Source organism: Thunnus thynnus, chromosome 10 (genome assembly GCF_963924715.1).
Source record: "Thunnus thynnus chromosome 10, fThuThy2.1, whole genome shotgun sequence".
In the NCBI taxonomy this organism is placed as follows: Eukaryota; Metazoa; Chordata; class Actinopteri; order Scombriformes; family Scombridae; genus Thunnus; species Thunnus thynnus.
The window spans coordinates 16658046-16679687 of record NC_089526.1 but is presented as its reverse complement, the minus strand read 5'-3'; the positions used below and the strand labels follow the sequence as shown (position 1 = coordinate 16679687).

General features: G+C 41.7%; 1 protein-coding gene across 1 annotated transcript; it reads right to left on the bottom strand.

Annotated features, from left to right (window-relative positions):
• Positions 1-1201: 1201 nt before the first annotated feature.
• On the bottom strand, positions 1202-20615 carry epb41l4b (erythrocyte membrane protein band 4.1 like 4B). The gene is made up of 23 exons (XM_067601557.1): positions 19550-20615; positions 16980-17084; positions 16855-16897; positions 16177-16255; positions 15886-15930; positions 14008-14060; positions 13120-13240; positions 12326-12413; positions 12135-12223; positions 11332-11401; positions 11059-11228; positions 9137-9246; positions 8431-8464; positions 8062-8095; positions 7827-7930; positions 6198-6337; positions 5340-5458; positions 5127-5240; positions 4969-5024; positions 4723-4875; positions 4384-4504; positions 4085-4218; positions 1202-3402 (listed from the first exon to the last, which is right to left on the bottom strand). The coding sequence occupies exons 1-23, from the start codon at positions 19850-19852 to the stop codon at positions 3339-3341; spliced, it is 2349 nt and encodes a 782-aa protein (XP_067457658.1). The 5' UTR covers positions 19853-20615; the 3' UTR covers positions 1202-3338.
• Positions 20616-21642: the final 1027 nt, after the last annotated feature.

Genomic DNA, 21642 nt, shown 5'->3' with positions numbered 1-21642 from the left:
TTATATTTTTCTTACATATACACGATATTATACAGTCTGGATAGTAAACATTATGAAGTTATTTTATTACCAGACTGTTGGTTGTTGTTCTGCTTGGTTTAAAATACTTACTTTAAAAATATTATCTTTTGTGAGTGCCATTAATCATAAAGGTGCATTTTGCCAAAGTGCAGAGTAAAGCAATCATGTCTCAATAACATAGTTTTATCTTCTAGTTGCTTGCATTGTAACAGAACTATGGTGATGTTAAATATGTCATACAGAGTTAGTGTACAATATAATACATGTTAAGCACAACCTGCTCTGCTAATGAGTGAAATAAAAATAAAGCTGTGCTGAAGCTCCTCAGCAGCCTCAGTCACTTATTCAGTGAGAGTGGTAATAAATGTTTATTTAGTCACTCTTCAAGACCACAGAGCAGTTTAATTGCTCAGTAAACAGGATGCACCATTTGTTATGTTAACCATCATTTTGACAGTTGAAACTGAAAAAATTGTTCCATTAACATTTTAAGCTTGAAATCAGAGTTGATTTGAGAAATTTTTGAGAAGGATGTTGCATTTTTTCTAAGCAAAGGCAATTGTCCGAAGCCAATACTACTTTTTAAAAAAAAAGTCAAACATGCTCCTTTACCATGGACTTGTTCTGTAAACTTGACATATTTGTTTACAAATTTCCTTTGTAAACTTTTTTTTCCTGTTTAAAAATCAATAAGGATATTGCTGAGAAAAAAAAAAAAGTCAAACATAGGTTTCAGCCCCCCCTCCTTGCCCCAGTAATTTCTGTACAGTCCCTTATTACATCTAACGATTTAAAGCAGGATGTAAAGCGCTGCGTTTTGTAAGGTTTGTTTATCTTTTCGCCCACATAATTAGTTCTGTCATGGTCCACGTGAGTACATTATGACACACGAAGACCAACAGACACATTCTTTTATTCATACCAGAACCTCTTTACCTCGTAGATGAATTATCTAGTGTTAAGTGGTTCACTGGAAGACAGACCAGAAGTGCAATTACAGGCTGATTCATCATACTGCACCTGATAGGTGTGTAGAGACAGATAAATCAGTAATACCCTTTATAACAACATTCCCTCACAGGGAGTGTAAGGCCGCCACACACACACACACACACACTTATCACACAGGGCGAGGCCGATCCACATTCCCATGTCAGTGCAGAGACCAAAGATGCTGCTATAGAGTTGTCAAACTGATGATGTGGCCTTTATTAAGATCCAACCGAGGGCAGGAACAACACAATTAACACAAACAGTACGGAGGCAGATCATACGTTGCCTCAGATGTGGTTGTGACAAAACGAGGGGCTGACAAAGTTGTTGAGCAGCACGGTTATGCTTAAACCTAAAGTCCAGTTTTGCACTTGATGAGAAACTCAAACTGCATGTAAAAAACAAAACAATGTTCAAATGTTCCTCATGACAACCTGTAAAACAAGATAAATGTGTTCAGCTGCCACAGGAACAGTTACTGCAGATTTGTCTCCTTCTAGTGGGAAGATTGAGGCTGCAACTTGTCTGCACACAAAAACCTGCACAGACTTGCAGCACAATCCCATCTCAACGTCTCCGAGACTGAGTCAGAATACACTTCACTTTCAATTCACTCTGTCCAGACAATCAAGTTTCTTAAAAACTCAAATGCTGCAAATGTCTTGGCATGTCAAAACAGATATCTGACTGTTAGAATAAATACAGTAAGGAAGTAAGCATTTACAATGTCTGCTCTGTTATCAGCATATTAATTACACGTCGTATTTACATTTTGAACAAATTGATTTGAAAGTGAATTTACTTTTAATGATAGATTCACCTTTTTCAGTTCTATCTAAAAACAATTACGCATGTGCCGATATGTACATAGAAACTGTTTTTAATTGATCCTTTCTTCCTTTGTAATTGTGAAGCGATAGATCATTTCCTAAAGTGATTCTTATGTAAGTGATGAGGGACAAAAGCTACAATCTTCTGTGCAAAAATGCATTATTAAGTTCAGCTGAGGTTAATATGAGGCTTCAGTAGTCTCTGTTAGACAAATCAAGTAGGTAACTTCCAAGGTTAGTCTTTTTTCCAACAATACAAAGTTAGTCTTTTTTGTACCTTACTGAGTTGTGGTTGAGGAATATTGTAACTTTTGAAGATAATGTTTTAATTATCAAATTCAAAGCTTGAACTTCAGAACTTATTTATGTAAAAAACAAGGACTGTGGGTTTTGTCCCCCATCACTTAAACTGAAACTGCATGAGGAGGGGCTCTCTTCCTGTCCAGTATGGACAGAAGAAACAATTACAGCAACTAGAAACAGTTTCAATGTACATCTGAGCATGTGAGTATTGTTTTAAAGGGGCCATATTATGCCTTTTCTGGTTTTCTGTTATTTATATACTGTTATGATGTTGAATATCTATGCTAAACATGGTCAAAGTTCCAAAAATTTAGATTAACGTATGTAGAAATTCTCCCTGCAAGTCAAAAATGCCTTGCCAACGAGCTGAGGCAGCTCGACGTGCATGACAAAAAAGAAAGAACAAGAAAAAGTAGTGAAATCCTACAACTATAGTTTATCTCAGGGTTTGCTGACGTAGCCTCCCTAGAAGAAGTCGGCTGTGACGCAGCTTCCAGAAACTAACAGAGGCTGAACTGAGGGGCTGCATAAAAAGTCAGCATAAGATAAATAAAGGAGTTTTTTTTAACTGTAAATCATGCAAAGATAGTCCAGTAGAGCCCCAGATTAAAAACACAGACATGTAAATGTGCATAATATGGCCCCTTTAAGGTAGACTTTAAAAAGCGTGAACCTATCCTTGAACTTCAGACTATCCTTTTTTTTAAAGTGTCGAGATTGACGGCAGGAGCCTGAATCCCTCAACAGTCGCTGTCTGAAACACAGTTTAGGCATCAACAAGGACACATGATGATGAAATCACATAAAAACTAAAAATAACCCCAAAGCAAATCAGATAAACATCTCATCTTGTAACATATTTATCATGCAGGCAGCACCAGTCACATCTGTAGCTTTCCTGTAATCAGTGTGAATGTGTGAGTCAGTTTGATTCAAGCTCACTTACAGTTTATACATTTTCAGTTTGATGAATATAAAGATCCGTCCGTCTAAAGTAACCATTAAGCAAATATAACAATTGCCTTTATGCAAATATACATATATTCATAACTACTGAATGTAATATGCAAATATACATATGCTGATTGCAGCCAACGCCTTTGGATCTCCAATTTCCACTTTCACTTTCCACGCTTAATGCCTGGTCTGCTGGACCTGGCAGCGATGTCACAGGGGTCAAGGGTCAAGGTCTCAGAGCTCCGTCATCAGGAGGGCTCTTAGTATCTTCTCTCTGTCCAGCCTCATTTCCTCTCCGCTACAGACAAGGAAACATACAAGACCTCATCATTTCATTTTATTTTCCAATCTCACTGAGAATAAAATATCTTTTCCAAGACAGACTTGGCCAAAAGAGCAGCAAAAACATTTTTTCAAAGCTAAATAAGATACATACAACACAAACAGTTTAAGACAATCAGCTACAATGATTAGTCGATTAATCAATTAGTCGACAGGCAAAAAATTAATTGAACTGGACTGAATGAAATTGATTAAGTCACTGTTTTGAGTCAATTTTTAAGAAAAAATGTCCAAATTCTTTGGTTCCAGCTTCTCAAATATGACTGTTTTCAGCTTTATTTAGTCTTCTAAGATAATGAATTAAATTTATGACTGTTGGTTGGGACAAAACAAGACATTTGAGGACGTCACTTTGGGCTTTGGGAAACTGTGCATACAATTTTTTTCAAAACTTTCAGAAATAATGTTAAAAGAATAAATGTAGAAGCAAATGAATTGCCCAACAGCGTCACAGTGTTTCAGCTCAACACAATGTCTTTTTACACCTAAACAAATGTTTGTTCTAAAATGTTTTCTTCTGAGAGAGAGACAGAGAGAGAGAGGGGGTACAGCACAGTTTTACCCAAAAAAAATAGTTTTATAGCAAGATCACTGGAGAAAGGTTTTAATGAATATAGAGCAGAGTGGAGGCTTGTTACCTGTCGTTATGGGCAGCAAGGTAAGGGACCAGGTGAGGAATGGAGCTACGGTAGTAAGAAGGGGAGAGGTGGGGAGAAGGCGAAGGAGAGAGACAGCACGGACTACCCAGTTCCAGTGCTGGCATATTATCCACCTGGAATACACATTGACGTATATATACACACACAAAGACATTCCTCTATTTACTCACAGATAATGCCTGAGAGGCTGAATTAATCCCCCTATGAGTGGAGTGTAGTTCACTGAACAAATGGCTTACTTAAAGGTGTGTGTGTGTGTGCATAAGTGAGAGAGTTACCTGTGGGTATATGGACGGTTGTATCTGTTTGTCCAATGAGCTGCTAGAGCCTGACTTTGCTGTACTCTGGGAGGAGATTGCTGCGAGTGCTTCTGGGAGATTATCTTCATCTTCGTGGTTACTGATGAACGAATGAAATGAGGGAGACAGAATGACTTTCATGACCTGCAGATTGCTCTGAGCAAAATGTCATTTTCAAAGAGCAGAGATAGCATTACATGTGCTTCAAGTACCCAGTGGAGTATTCATTTCCCGAGTGCAATTTTCCTCTTATAAGAGTTCAAGTGCTGGTCGGCAGCGCTGCGCTTCAACAAGTAATCAAAGGCGATGTGTACTCACAAGCTGAACTGTCTGACCAGTCGTTTTCTGCGGTTGGTGCCCGTGTTGGGTTTGGGTTGGAGCCTTTCTGGCGTTGGGTTGCGCTCTTGCCGGTGGGGCGTTTTGTCTGAAGTCATACTGGATGCAGCTGAGTCTTGAGATGAGCTCTGATACCTGAAGACCAGAATCATCACATTGAGAGTTTGTTATAAATAAACACATGCAGAAAGATGTGTAAACACGTAAAGAAAGGGTGAGGGTACTGGCCTGTCATTGAGGGTCTCATTTGAGTTCTTTCCTCTAGGTGTTGCAGGAGCTTCCTTCTACATTGTGGAGGAGAAAAGGATGCAAGTATCGCTATTAGTTACACTTCACAGTGCATGCTGTGTTTAAATGGGTAGGAGGGAATCATCTTTGGTGCTCACCCTGAAAGCTGCTTCCATTTGGGCCTTGAGGATGTTACACTTGAGGTGGTCGGGGAGCATCGCCGGGGAGGCGGGAGGGTGGAGAGACTTTTCCGACAGCTGCTTCTCCTCTCCCTGCCAGCGAAACACAGAGAAAAGTGAGGAGAGGTCTGGGAAACATCTCACTGAGTAAGAGGAACTGGAAAGCAGCAGCGTGTATGAAATGTGTCTGACCTTGTCCATGTTGACGTGCAGCGAAGGCCAGGGAGGAGAATCACTGTCCGACTCCAGTGCCTTGAGAAGAGATTGAGAGATGTCCAACTCATCTGCCGGGCAGGGAGGAACTCGACGTTCTAATACACACAAAGCCACATGTGCCATTATATAGATTATTAAACACTTTTGATCGTTTAATCTGAACAGACTCACTGGGTAACTATTGGGGGAGGTTTGATGTGGGAGGGATGGTGAAGCTGGTATCTAAATGGTATATTGTATTAATGCTTTACATTAATGTTTTAGAATAAAAGACAGAAATACAGAAAGAAAGAAAGATATGCAATTATGTTAAAGGTGCAGTTCATCCAAAACACAAGAAGTCTTGTAGTATCCACCACTGAGAACTCTGCTTCAACCCCACCACAATGGAGGTGAAACTCTGGATAACACACAGAGCTGCTTTTAACAGTGAGAATAAAACTGTTTCAAATGAAAACAACCAGTGAGGTCTGTGGATGATCCCACGTAACCAGGACATTATTTCTAGAACAACACATAACTGTTAAGGTTTTTAAAATGTTAATTTACAATATTTTAGCACCACAAAGTAAATCACCTGCACTGTATTGGAGTGACAGCAGAAGTCTTCATGTCAGATATTTCAAAATCTGACCAAATGTAGCTGCATGGTTAGATACCACTGAACTACACTATAAATAAGTGGGAAAATGTGTTTTTTTGTGATTTGGGTGAATTGGCCCTTTAACAAAATACAGGGTTCCTGGCCAACACACAGCCCTGATCATAAAAAGAGCATTCAGTCTAGAAATATCACAGATTTGCAGACACACACAACGTTTGGACTGTACTCACTGTTCTTGGTGTGTGTATGGCAGAGCGTGTCCTGGCTATGTGTGTGGCGGCGATGGTGGTGGTGGATCTTGCCAGAATACGAAGTCTCATTCTCCTCGATGCTGAACTGATGGTCTGAAGCGGGACCACTCAGAGGGAAACTGAAGATGACATGTGCAATCAAAACAGATAACCCCCCCCCCCCAACAACCACCACCACAAACAACAACAAAATGCCAGTTAAAACTGCTTCCTCCACTTTTTCTACCAGCTGTAATAAAACTCAAAAACAGAAGTTCATGATTTACTGTCTAATCATTTCAACTTCATGATTCCTATTCATCAAATAAAACCATCTCTCTATAGATGTGGGAAAAGACTGTATACCACTGTTACAAGTGTTACACCAAAGGACAGATCTTTGCATTTTTGCAATTATAAACATTCAGTTTATTTGAGAAGTAATATGTTAACATCCCTAAAGGCACAGTGTGAGTATCTGAGTAAACAGAACAGAGTAAAAGGTGCACTACAAAAACATTGGCCACATTTTCTGTAAACAATTGGTTGATTTCATAAATCCATAACCTGATAGAGCATCAATGTAAAGTTTATTTAAAAACCTCACAATGAAAGCAAAACCCCAGATATGCAGGACTCTAGTTCATGCTTCTTTCTCACACTCAGCTACATACTAAACATAAAGCAGCTTCATCCCTAAAAACCAGCATATGTGCAGGATTGGACCCCCTTTCACCTGATGAGAATTACCTCATTCAGCACTTGCATCGCTTTATTTCTACTCTAATTAAAGTGGATAATTTAACACAAGTCACAAGATTTCTAAGGCATGAAGAATAATGTCATCTTCCAGGCAGATTTGAGATCTTGCAGTAAACATATTATGGGATTAAAACACCAACCATGATTACATGTAAAGCAAATTGAGGCACAAAGCTATTAAATCTTAATTGTAGTTGGGTCCTAGTGGTGTCTTTTAGTCCACGTAAAAGATAAGGTCCTTTATCCTTTTTTAAGATATAACACATGAGGGAAGGTGACAAATGGATGATGGCGGAAGTAATGATGGTGATGGAGACAACGTCTTCCGTTGAGTCCATCGTCAGAGCTTCTCTCTCTGTGGCGCCAGTCTGTGTTAAGTGTCAGTTTTAAGGGTCTCGGTTTAAAACAGAGCCCGGGGTCAAACAGAGGTCAGAGTGCGGTCATGACCTTGTCCCTGTAAACCACGCTGATGGATCCTGGGAAGGTGCCACTGGTTCGCTCCGGTACAGGAGGATGACTGGACACGGGACTGGCAGCCTCGAGAGAAGGCCTGAACACACACACACACGCACACACACATACACAAGCATGGAGGCAGATGAGTTGGACAGACAGACAGGCAGGTACGGACAGACATATGAGCTTTATGAGTGACATGAAGTGTGATGAAAAACAGATAACGTTGAGCGCTGAACAGCGAGCGCGGGATGAGTGACTTTGTCTAAAAATAGAAACTTGCCCTCCAGTCAATTTCTGATCAAGGACCGCCTGAGACAGATGGTACACGCGTCACCCAGGAGCAATTTCACAATCGCAATCCTCAACACTGAGCATCTCTATGCCACGCTCTGCCGTTAGCTGTCTTACCTGTGCGGAGGCGCGCGTCCGGAGGGCTGCAGGTAAACTGGGGGTGTGAGAGCGGGATGTTGCGGGTGCCACGGCTCATGACCAATAGGAATGTTGTGCTGGTACTGGAGGGGAGGAGAGGATTGAAGAGATGCTGAAATTAAATGTTGTTGCAAGGGCGAAGCCAGATCAGTGGCTGCTGCGTGTGTGCGTGTGTGTGTGTGTGTATGAAAGTGGGTTATCTGAGGTCACTCACTGGATGTAGGCTGGGATCAGGGCTGGCGTGAGAGCTGGGAAAGAATGACAACAATCATTGATAACAGATTAACAAACAAACCGAATACACTCATCTTGTTTATTCTACATGGTGTGTGTTTTCAGCAAGAAAAATATCCTTATAAGTGGTGGAAAACTCTACAAACTTTCTTCTTTTTCCTTTTACAAAACACTATTTTAGTGTTAGTGTTAAGATTATCCAGGCCGTTATGTGGATTAAGGTCAAGGTTAGTGGATAAGGAGTGAATGTAATAAATGGAATGTCCTCCCAAGTACAATAATATGAATGTGCATGTTTTGTGTGTGTGTTTTAGGTATGTTTGTGGGTCTTTCTAATAGTCTGTTTTACCTGATATGTGGCGGCTTGGCTGGAGAAATGGCAACTAAGAGAGAGAAAAAGAGAGAGAGAGAGATGATGTTAGAGAAGAAGAGCAGAGAAAGAAAAAGCAGGACTCTGTGTCTTTATTGTTCTATACTTGTTCACAGGGTTTATCTAGCATGAGTCAGTTTTTTTTCCATCCCCAGACTCTTTAGATGATGCATAGATGTTATTACTCTGGCACTCAGCTATTACCAATATTTGAATCTTTATTCATTTTTATATTCCAGTGCTGAATGGCTGTTCCAGATCTAACAGATAAAACGCATTTGTATTAAATACAGTCTGCACTTTTATGTAGGATAGACGCCTGTGAGTCTGTGAAGCTGCTGTTGCTCACAGAGGGTGTGAATCAATCACTGCAGGTGCTTGTGACAAAGTAGAAAGGTGACACTTGAGTCTGGCTTAAAAACGTGACTCACTTTCTTTAAAAGGAACTCGTTAAATTACTGCTTACGCAATTTTTGAGAAAAACTGTTAGAGGGGCCTGCAGCTTTTCCTTTTCTCTGAAGAAATAACATGTTCAAAGCTAAGATATTTAAATGGTCTGATTTGATTAAAACAGCTATGCAACTGTACAGTATGTGACCTTTAACGATAATGCACTTACAGTAAAGGCGAACACAGGGGATGTTAGTCATCAGCGGTTTGTACAGTAGGTGCTGATAAGACTCACCTTTGCCCAGTGACTGTGTGCGGGAGGGGTAACGCTTGCTTGGTCTTCTCTCGAATGTGCTGGCTCGTCTCAGTCTGCCTCCATGAGTGGCCTGGTACTCTGTCTTACCACTGAGACAGACAGAAGAGGGGGAATATTATTATGATGTTCTACTTATTGCTATTACTACGACTTTAGGTAGATAATACAGAGACCAAATAGACTGCAGTCTAACCTTAGTGATAAAGTTTATACAAGGTGTTTTTGGGTGCTTTAATTCACTTAAAGGACCAGTGTGTAGGATTTAGTGATATCTAGAGGTAAGGTTGCAGATTGCAACCAACTGAATATCCCTCCTCTCAACCTCGCCCTTTCAAGCATGTAGGAGAACCTATAGTGGTCACAAAACTCACAAAAAACATGAAAGGCCCTCTCTAGAGCCAGTGTTTGGTTTGTCTGTTCTGGGCTACTGTAGAAACATGGCGGTGCAACATGGCGGCCTCTTGGAAGAGGACCTGCTCCCTATGTAGATATAAAGGGCTCATTCTAAGGTAATGAAAACACAATGATTCTTAGTTTCAGGTGATTATAAACTGATTAAAACATACTTGTGAATATTATATTGCATATCTGCCAATAGATCCTCCTAAATCTTATACACTGGTTCTTTAAAAGGATCTATTGTACCACTGTCAGGAAAAGTTTTACCACAGTTTGTTCTGCATCATTGTATGTGAGACGGGATCATTGTGACAAGTTTGGGAAGTAGTATAGGCAAATGAATTAGTGTATAAAATAATGGTCATTTAACACGAAACTCAGATTAGAGAAATGAACATGAAATAAGTTTTATAGCTTTTTGAATCTTATGTTTTTGTTCTGTACATTTTTATGACTAAATATTTTTTTAAAGTGGTTAACAATATAAAGTTAGGAGGACCCTGGTCAGTCAGGGATCTTTGTTGCATGTCATAAACATTTCTCTTCCCTTGTTTCCTGTCTGCCACTTCACTATCCACTGTCCAATAAAGGCAAAAATGTAAAAAAAACAAAAAACAAAACAAAACAAAAAAAAGATTAAAGGTTAGTTTGTTAGTTTGTCTTGAAACAGCAGTCAGATGCCTATTTGAATATCAAAACATACTGGCCATTAACAGATCCCTTCTTAAAGCAATTCAAAATACACAATCCTTGTTCTGTGTAAAAATACGTGCCAAACTTAAGCTGAAGCTAACATGAGGCTGAGCTCATTAAATTAAGTGGATATCTTCCAAAGTTAGTCTGTTTACTGCACAATTCCCTCTTTGTGTTACTATCTCTCCACTGCAGCTTATTACAGAAAAAGGGAAACTCAAAGAGGGAATTTTTCACTAAAATACTGTAAATTTCAAAGAGACCACTGCCTAATTTGGAATCACATTATGCAGGGAATGATTACAGAAAGTAAAACCTGTTTCAATGTTCATATGGACACCTGAATATTGTTATGAGACACTTATTAAAAATGTGAGCTTATCCTTTAAGGGTAAGTGACATGAGTATGGTTATTATATTCAGGACTTCCTGTTTTTACTGTAACTCATCTGTTGTTTATCTACTAACTCCAATGTAAAACAGACTTCATACTGCTCTGACAAATGACAGGAAGTGACCTTCAAGTGTGAGAATTTGCTTCGACCATCTCTGATAATAGTCAGAAGAAAACAAACAATATGAAGGGAATATCTCAGTCGCCATAGGAACAGATCCATGTAACCATAGATACACTGTAACCATAGATACAAAGGCTCTGTTTTATGTGACACACTATTCCCCATATGCTGGCACTAGTGCTGGCCACAACTAGATGAGTGAGCCAACTTGTATAATCCTTCTTCAGTACAGTTTCAGTCGTCAATAAGACACAGTGAGTGATGAACAGGTGTGTTGTCTCTGAGCTCTACCTGAATCTGAAGCGAGACCCGAGTCGCGTGAAGTCATTGCGGCTGGCCTTGCCCGTGGCCGGCTGACGTAGCCGGAAGAAGGCGTGGCTCTCCACCGCACACTTCCACAGGTGTTTACAGGTCTTAGAGCTGGCCAGCTGGAACACAAACGTATGCTCCTGCTCCCGGCCCTCCACAGTCAGAAAACAACCAAACACAATCAGTCACCTCGCAGCTGTGTGTCTGTGTTTGTTTGTTTGTGTGTAGACATGTGTGCGCGACAAAGATACAAACCTGATCGTCGTCCTCCACCACCACCAATGTGAGTCGACTCTTTTTAAAGTCCAGCCGAGTGATTTTGGGCCTGGATAACACACAGAGACACACAAATACACAAGAAAACCAAGAACTCTCTATTAGTACCTCAAGTTTGAGTGTTAATTTAAGGTTCCTGATACTCCAGATCAGTGTTGGCAACAATATTGACCAAATTGAGCAGGTCAGTTATCGGCCATGAATTACCAGTTCACAGTAAATATAGTTTTTTTTGAGTCATTGGAAATTTTTATGTTGTGCTATTAGTTACATTTATTCAGTCACAAATCATTTAGAACTGCCACAGTAATATCTGGCCTCATGTTAAACTATTCAAATTAGTTCTGCTCAGTGAGGTATACAGATTTAAAATTAGGGAAAAAGAGGATTGTTGGACTGCAGCTACTCAATTATATTTTCAATTATAGACTAACGGTTTAGCCTATAAAACATCAAAAAACAGTGAAAACCATTATAATTTCCTAAAGCATAATGTGATGTCATCAAATGTCCTGATTTGTCTGATAAAAACCCAAAAATATTCTATTTGCTGTAATGCAAGACATAGAAAAGCAGCAAATTCCATCAAATATTTGGCCTGTTTGTTTAAAAAAATAGTTGCTGATTAATCGGCTAATTAATTGACTGACTAATCGTTGCGGCTCTAAAGCGCTGTGATGAGATCAGTACTCACTATTGAGATATCAGTGGAGAAGAAGTCAGATCGGTGCATCTGTAGTTTAATAGGACGCAATGATTAGAGAAACGTTTGATGTACTTACCAGAAGAAGAGGCCGATTTTATTGGAGCCCTCAAATACTAAGATGCCAGTAGGAGTGAGACCTAGTGCGTATTCTCCTCCATCTCTGCCCTGAAGATACAACACACACTTTAAGTTCTCAAGAATACACATTTGCAATGTAGTGACACAAATCAAGTGATACTTTTTAAATGATAAAAAACACACACACACCTTAACAAAGTGCATATCTACTCCGTAAAGCTCCAGCCACTTGCATTTGTTGAGGAAGGAGATCTCTGCTTGAGACGGGCTCTTTCCCCTGACGATACAAAATGAGACACCATGTTGAGTTTTCACAACAAAAACATCACTCCCTCCATCACCTCAGCTCTGACACTGTGTGGCAGCTTGATCTGAAAAAACAAAGCTACCAGTTACGCCTGCATGGCTTCTACTGGTAATTGGTGTTAGTTCTAAGGGAAATATTGAATGAGTAACTTTCTGGCTGCGTCCCTGACTCTTTCAAGGTGTTGTGTGTGTGTAAGAATGACTGTGTGAGATATGTGAACTCAGTGTGGGTTTGTCGGCTCTGTGAAGCACAGCATATGTGTATGTAATCTAATCCGAGATGGGAGCGATCAGACCCGCGGCTGGGTTAAATACTGCCCGGAATCAATCAAGACCCTCCAGGGATTAATCCCTTAATCCTTCACACACAGACCAGTGCGAGCGAGGCTGAGGAGGAGGAGGAGGAGGAGGAGAGAGTGGAGGGACAGTGAAATTTAGACGCCCTTGTCAGTGGAAATGCAGGCATTGAAAGCCAGCAGCGGAATGACTTTCATCCAATGAGGAGATAAACCTGCTCAGGTCAAATTGCTGGCAACTGGACGCCCTCCAATGAGCTGCTTTGACACAGCAAAAAGTATTCTGCATCCTGGATTTTAGTCCCATTTTGCGTGACCTGTAATGTCCAGAATAAAGCCCGACACTGACATTCACGATGGATCGATAACTTGACATCTCACCTGAGGTCCAACCACCTGCCAAAGATGTCCGCCTCCATGGCTTCACTCTGTTTAGGAGTGAAACGAAACTCCGACACCAGCTCAGGAGAGTGCTCCAAGGGGTCACAGTCTCCCAGCTCACCTGGATGATGATGCACACAGACACACATCAGTTCAGTACAGACGCACGAAAAACAAGAAATTCAGAAACACACACACAGTGTCAGGAGAGCAGCGCAAGAGGTGATGATACTACTGACATTTCCTCTTTAAAGCTGCAAATTTGTTCTCAAACAGCTGCAACACAGTATGAAAGCATGCAGTTGCACACTAGAAACTTGTTTAAGACAAGCAATTCACTGTGAATAGTGAATTAGTTTTTGTGTGATGATGCACTTGTAAACACAAATTGTTTTTAAAAAGTCTTTGCTGGTGCATTTGAGAGAGATTTAGAGAGATTTTACAGGCTGCTAAAGGGAAACATTTTCATGCAGAAAACCAGGAAACTCATACTGTATTTTCACAGTTTTACTTATTGTTTGATTTTCTGATGCCACAGATCATAAAGTCCTTGCTTTATGACAAGTTATCTCAAATCTTGGACGCACCAACAAGGAAGAGTTCTAAAAGCCGTTACTGCTCACAACTACATCATTATCCAGACGATAAAAAATCTTTCATGTTTTAAATCTGCAAGTTGATTTTCATATCACACTGAAATAAAAGGGAACAACCTCCTGAAAAGTAGAAAATGAGTCTAAATGCTCAGAATATGCTGTGAAAAACAGGTGGCAGTAATGTGAAATAAACGATTTGTACTTAATGGGCTAAAATATACAAAACTCCATGCGTGGAGTTGTACACATAAATTAATAAAATTTTCCAGGTGAGGTTGTGAAATCTACTTACTTTGTAAACAATATGCTGCCAGCTCTACCGAGACGTCATACGGACATTTCAATCTGAAGAGAGAAAAGGAGTGACACTGCTGTGGTGAGCTGTTTCCAGTCTGAGTGCTTCTCACACTCTCACAAAATCAAAAACACTGTCCTATTCATAGTGTGATGTGTACATGTTATCATGTGTTGGAGAGACATAAAAGTGTCTGAATACCCTAGACTCTGTGAGTGTGTGTGTGTGTGTGTCAAGGAGGAGAGGAGCAACCCTTTTCCTAAAATAAGCAGCCCTCTACTGTTCCTGATCTTGAGCTTTATAATAGAGCTGGACTCAGGGGATCCGTGGCCCAGATAGAGCCAGGAGAAGGGAGAGGAGTAACACACTGTATGTTTGTGTGTGTGTGTGTGTGTGCATACATGCTTATGTTTGTACATAAGAAGCAGACTTTACTGTACAGAAGTCCCAAAAACTCTCATCTAGGTGACCTGTGTGTGCGATCGTGCAGGTGAGCGTGTGTATCCCAGGTTGTGAGATGCACAAGTCCTCACAGATGAAGAGGAATTACCAGAAAGTGACTTAAGAGAACTTGTTTTTGTCCTCGTGAGGAGGGAAATTTATGTTAGGGTGAAGATTCTCTTCTGTTCCGGTTAAGGTGAGGTCAGATTCAGGCATGTAGATTCAAGGTTATGATCCAGGAATGAATATTCATTAAAGCATTAAAAGACATGTTGACATTGTTTTCAAGTCTGTGTTAAAACAATGCTTACGTGTCTATATGTATATTGAATCAGTTTTTGCTTACTGTAATCATTCCTCCAGTTCATACTGGCTATTTTGATCCCTTCCTAGGGCCATGTTTGGACCAACATTAGTCCTGTGAGTAAAAATACAACCCGCTCATTCATTTGAATGGGGGCAGTCTGTTGCTCTTGTTGCCCTTGTGTTATTTTCTACTATTCTAGTCTCTGCTATGCTTTGGGTTAGCTCAAGGTGCTTCGCTCAGCAGTTAAATTTCTGTGGTCCTCTGACTGGATGATTGAATGAACTTCTATGTGTATATAATGTATATGGAAGTGTTGTGATGCTTCCCCGCACACCTGTTTAAGGTCAGACAGACCTACATTTTGACACTGATAAATATTCCAGCAGTAAGCGAGACAGTGTGCAGGAGTTTTTCTCATTTTTTTTCAAGCTGCAACACAATTTGGCACCATCCAGCAAGATGCTCCATTGGTCAATACCACTGTTATCTACTGTTTACATCACCATCGTCGTGAGAAAAGATCAAATAGTTGCCACCGTGATAACTTCAAAGACTTGTAAAATTCTTACTCTAAGTCTTACAAACCACCGTGCAGCATTTTGGCGTCTGAATACTTTCTCCTCCTACATTCATCCCCTTTCTCACAGCTATCCATCCTCAACGTCCAATACTTCCCTCATATCTGTAAACTTTTACTCACATACATGGCATAGTACTTGTCTTATCTTGCTTTGAGTTTTCAGGAAAGCTCTTTGTTCAAGGCCTTAGCTTCCAACCTTTCTAGTATTGTTTCTTATGTAAATGATGTCTGATGTAATGACATGGACAGAGCCAGGCTAGCTGTTTCCCCCCTGGTTCCAGTCTTTGTGCTAAGCTAAGCTAACCAGCTGGTTGTAGCTTCATATTTACAGTACAGATACAAGAGTGGTATCCATCTTCTCATCTACTGTTTGGTTTATTTCCCAAAATGTCTATTCCTTTAAACATGAAAAAATATACAATATATACTGTATATTTACGTAATATATAAAATTGTGGTATGTGTGTTTATGACTTTGTATGTATATATTTATGTATGTATGTATGAATTGCTGTATGTCACTGCATTAACAATGACAACGACTTACTTGCCAGACAGAATGTCTTGTCGAAGCTGCAGCACAAACAGATACCTGTTGGGGAAAAAAACAACAGTGCAAGAGAATATAAATCAATTGATATGTCACCAGTGTTGCCTCATCTCTGTCACATAATTTGTTCTAACAAGTCTCTGTCCATTTGGCCTTGATTTGAATCTGCCCACAGCAGCAAAGTAATTAGCCCCTCATCCCCTTTAGACCTCATCACGAGGCTCTGGAGAAAACTCTGTGTGTGTGAGTGTGTGAGTGTGTGTGTATGTGTGTGAGAGAGATTTTTACCTTGTAAATTCCTCACGCAGGTTATTTGGCTCTGAGGAGTAAAATTTCACTCTGAAGAACAGTCTGAATGGCGGACCATCTAAATGAAATAAAGACAGAGGGCAAAGTGTGAGAAAAGACTGTGTGTGTGTGTGTGTGTGTGTGTGTAAGAAAGACAGAAAAGAGGAAGGGAAAAGGATGGAGAGAGATGAAGTAGTAATCTAGTGAAAATGAATTAAAGCAAATCTAATCTTTTTTTATCCATTTTATCTAATTCTTACACTCTATCACTCTATATCTTACACTCATCTACTATTCTGCTCATCCAGTCCATCAGTCAGCAGGCCACAAATCTTCATTCATGCATATTATTTCTTTCCTGTTTCACTTGAACATCAATCAGACTTTCTTTCAGGCTCCTGAACTACAACCAGTGAAGAAAAGACCAGCCAACAAGTAGAACAACATCCGCCTCTCCTCCACCCCTCTTGTACCATTCATCCCCCCTGTTACAAGCTGGAGAGCAAACAAGGGTACGGCTCATAACACACATGCTAATCGCCATGTAAACATTCGATAATGCGCCACCTGCTCTCCCACTTACCTGCTTCCACATGCACATGCAGCACACTGCACATTTCCTTCACACACACACACAAGTTTATGCCTTATTAGAAAAACACCCTGGCACGAACTTACCTTGGATCTGCTTCTTTATAAGCTTGGACATATCCAGCCAGTGCTGAGAGAAAAAAAAAGGTGAGAATGAGTCTCAGCTTGTGGTCTAAGGGCTTGTTTAAGAGTGTGTGTGTGTGTGCACTCACTGAGACTTGGTCTGCGTCCATGTATTGCAGTCCAAAGTAGTCTGTCTCAACCAGATCTATGTGATACATGATCTGGTCAAAAAGGTCCTGGCCTTTGGACTTGCTCTACAACAAAAGAACAAAAGGTAAATTATTTGTTCCAAAAGGAGCATTGTGTGTATGTTTATTTTTATCTCTCCTGTTGTAGTAACAGGATCTTCTCCGGATTAATTGAGTTTCACTGTTCAGGTGGTTACAGAATTTCTGGTGATTTAGGCATGAAATAGAAAACAGACCTAGTGTCCATATCAGGAGCGTAATGACTTGTAGTGGACATGAATGTGGCTGTTTGTCCATGTGTGTGTGTGTGCTGCATCTGGGTCAAAGAAGAGAAGGACAAGCCCCTGAGGGAAAGGCCCTTATTCAGGCCTTTATCATTAGCACACAAGTGTGTGATTGCGCTTGTGCCCCAAACTTTATCTGAACAGTTTACGAGCAGATGTGCCACATCGCCTCGTTTGAAGACCTGACCCGAATCTGCCCCGCATATAACACACAGCGGGTGTGTAGAAAGATGACAGCCTTGTACTTTGGATCCTGATAACCACCAGTCTAAACTTCCTGGTGAGTGTATGAATGTGTGAGGAAATCAGTGGTATTAAGGGATTGGGGACAGAAAAAAAAAAAAAAAAAAATCACCAGAACACTCTTGCTCATTCTGCAGTGTGTAGTTTAGAGAGGCTGATTGAAATCACAGCCCTCTATCACACGCAGAGGCAACACACAGTGAGGTGACTATTTTACTGTTCCTGTTGGTTGTATTCAGCCTGAAGTGACAGGCTAATGAGCTTTAGGCGACTTCAGTGCACCTGTGTCAGTGCCTGTGGGAAAAACAAGAGGACATGAGCAAACTTGTTCCAAAACACCCATGACTAAGCTGCCAGTATGACGAGCCATGTGTCATTTTGTGTTATTTGTTGGAACTGCGTTACCTCGGCAGAAGCTGTGGCTTGAGCGTTATTGCTGTAATCTCGCTGTAGGACAAGAGAAAGTCTCCCCGCTCTTATAACTCACTACACGCCGGCCGGGTGCTCGGAGGTGACGCATGCACGCAACAGCTTCAGTGACACTCACACACACACACACACAACCTTCAAAATGAAAACATCTTACAAGAAGGCACTTACGCATGCATGCCCACACACTCGCTCATCATCCATCCCACCTACCCTCCCTGCACACTCGTAGCACTCGTTTGTGACACAGAGTCCCCGCAGTGGTAAATCAGATCAGGGAGTCGGGGAATAGAGAGAGAAAGAGAGACATGGATGGAGCGAAGGAGGAAAAAGGAGATGAAGAAGAAGAAAAAGAGGGGGGGGTGAGGAGGCAGAGTGTGAAAGAGTAAAGATGATGAGCAAGAGAGCAAGCCACAGAGGGAGTGTAAAAGAAGATTAGGAGGGAAGATGGCACAAGGAAGAGAGCCAGGGGGACAGCAGAGGAAAATCAGATAGACTGAGGAAGAGTGAGAGAGGCAGAAAGTGAGAGGAAGATGCTGTTAAAGAGCACATAGGAGAGGGCAGCTTCAGGTCTATCATAGTTAGATTTCCCTGTAGTCAGAATGGGAGAAGTAATGTGATGAATTGGCTGATCATAACACCATCTGGAGCTGCACCTCTTGTACTGTACAGAGAAGAGACACACTCGCATACACACACAGATACTATGTAGGCCACTATAACACTACAGGCAGCGAAACTGAAACTTTTAGTAAGGTTAACTTGTGTGTGAGTGCCAAACTCCAAAAAGTCACATTTTAGCGCAAGGAGTTTTGTTAAGGTCGATTTGAGCTTGTGATGCAACTGGCTGAAACCGTTAAAAGTCAAGAACTTGGTGAAAAATGCCAAAAACAGTAGCCCAGAGCCCAAGAAGAGCTCTTCACATTGCTAATTGTGTCTGAAAAACAGTCCAACACTCAAAGGTTTTCAACTGACATCCATATAAAACAGAGAAAAGCAGCAAATCCTCACATCTGAGAGGCTTAAACCAGTGAAAGATAATCATTTCAGCTTGAGTAAATCAATAATTAAAATAGCTGCTGATTAATTTTTGGTCAGTCAACTAAATAATGAATGGAATAATTGATTTCAGCTCTACTTTGAACTGTGTATTTGCTACTGGAATGAGGAAATAAGAGGATGTAAACAAACAAAATATCTAACCAGAGCTGTGTTCAATTTATGAAGATAGTGGAAAACTTTTTTAAATGAGAAAATCTAATTTCAAATGTTCAGACAATCATGTGATGCACTTTGTCCTCACATTCTCAATTTAAAAAGGGTCTAAGACAGTGAATTGAGCCCTGCTTCTGTTGGCTAACTGGGATACACCTGTCACCTATTTTGCATGGGGACCCCTGGCATCCACACATGGTCTCCGCGGGGTCCCCGGGCCACACTTTGACACCACTGATCTAGGCTACCACCTAGTCCTGCTCCATGGGGTCGTAGCTACTCTGTTTACACACACTCGGCTGGCCAGTGTAAACACACAGAGCCGCAGTCAGCAAACCGGACAGGTTTCAGCTCACTCACAGGCAAATCCACATTGACATCCGAGCCGTCCAGCAGCAGGACCCGGCAGGTGATGGTGGTCCGCGCCGTCCCAGCAGCCGGGATGTGAACCGACGCTCCCGCGGCCACCACGGCGGGCGCGTGGACGACCTGCTGCTGATGAGCCAGGAGCAGGGGGTTCCCGGTCACCCCTCCCGCACCACCTCCACCTCCTCCTCCTCCTCCTCCTCCTCCTCCCCCCTTACCGTCCCGCTCGTCCCTCTCTCTCGCCTGGAAGCGGCTCCGTGAGCGGCGGCTGAACGTCCGGCGCAGAAAGCCCATCATCTTCCTGATCCACAGGGAGAGGAGGTCCGCCGCGCTGCGTGCGTTAAAACAGTCCCACAGACCAGTCGGTGCAGCCGGGGTCCTGCTTCTGCCGCCGCCTCCTCCTCCACCTCCTTCTCCTCCTCGTCCTCCCCGGGGCGAGGAGTCACTCAGCAGCCACGGAGGAGACTTCAGGGCTGCCGATCAGTCCAGTCGGCAGCAGCGGGGGGACTCCAGCCGCATACTAATGAAACTCACACACATCGACCACCGAGGCGCCAACCAGTTGATTTCCAATCATTTGGCGAGGTGTGAACGACAGGACTCTCTCACGGAAATACATGCAGCCCTCCTTCTCCTCCTCCTCCTCCTCCCCCTGTCCTGTCCTGTCCTCCTCTCCGGTGCACCTGCCTCCTGCTTTGCTCGCTGTTGCGCACCGACTCTATGTAAAATCCCGAAGAAATCCCGGCCGACGCTCCGCAGCGGGAACCCCTGAGTCACACGGTCCGGGGAGGGGAGGAGGAAAGTCTTGTCACCTCTGGACCGGACGGTGCTCGGTAAGCTCTTTATTCCCACCGGAGAGCCGAAACTAGTCTACCTCACAGGTAAAAGTCAACCAGCGAAACTGGACAAACAGCATGATCTGCGCCTGCGTAAAAACACAAGCGCAGAACAAACTTCTGTTCCTCCCGACTGGCCGACCCCATCAATGCCAGTAAAGTAGCGCCACCTGTCTGTCATGTGTCCACCTTAGGGAATAGAGTCCATAGCAGACCAGTAGCGGTTCCCAACGTAGGGTGCAGGGTGGCCCAGGGGTCGCTAAAGGGCTTCCAAGCGGTCTCCAGCTTTCAGTCTCTCCCGAATATTTTTCACATTTTATCAATTCAGTGAACTGATTGATTATATTTCTCAACATGAGGATATAAGAACCATCTCCACACACATACTGAATCCTTTACTGTTTATTTATGTTGGGATAAAAGTGATCAAATTAAACATATTGAGATGAAACATACTGGATTCAGCCCATGAATTGCCCCCATGTGTAAATTATTTTTATCACATGCAATTTTGATTTTTAAGTGTTGTAAATCAGAAAATATACAGCCCATTTCCAAACACAAACACACAAATGTCTCTTTAAATCTTAAGTTTCCAGCTCATCTTTACACACACACACACTTTGTCCTCTTGCGACATTAAATTCTTTCACATGCAGCCACTTTTCCTGTCAACCAATCCTGAAAAGGAGGATCTTGTGTCTTCCAGTTACTGAAAATAAGTTGCCATCCTATCATTATTGCCATCTGAGTCCATTATACATTATCAGATTTTAACTGTAGACTGAAAACATGACCTCAGTGGCAGCTACAAACCTGGTCCTCGCCTGCAGCATAAGCACACAAACCGACACGGATGTATGTGCACTTTACAGACCAAACTGCTCACAAATGTGGGGTTTTTGTGCATCAGTCTGGTTGTTTTCCGGATGTGGTTAATCTAATTTATTAGTGAAGTGATGAGATACTGGAGTCATTATTGCATTATAAAGACTCTACCAACTCCACACGCCTGCATTATACTGTACCATTATGAGTAAAGAGCCCCAGTAAAACTGACAATAAGGATTGCATAAATATCACAGCTAAACTATGAACTATAAATAACACCTTATAAGAATATCATCACCGTCATAAATCTGCAGATACTGCAGTCCTCAGCAATATTACAGGATCTTCCTTAAAGCCAATATTTTGTCATAACCAGGCAGTCGGGGCTGATTTGTGATGCTGAGATAGTTGCACTGACAT

Coding starts and splice junctions, on each gene's coding strand:
- epb41l4b (XM_067601557.1), bottom strand. CDS start 19,852: ATGATGGGCTTTCTGCGCCGGACGTTCAGCCGCCGCTCACGGAGCCGC. Junction 15,931..16,176: donor CTGCGTGAGGAATTTACAAG/GTAAAAATCTCT, acceptor TTTCCCCAACAG/GTATCTGTTTGTGCTGCAGC. Junction 13,241..14,007: donor GGCAGCATATTGTTTACAAA/GTAAGTAGATTT, acceptor ATCATCATCCAG/GTGAGCTGGGAGACTGTGAC.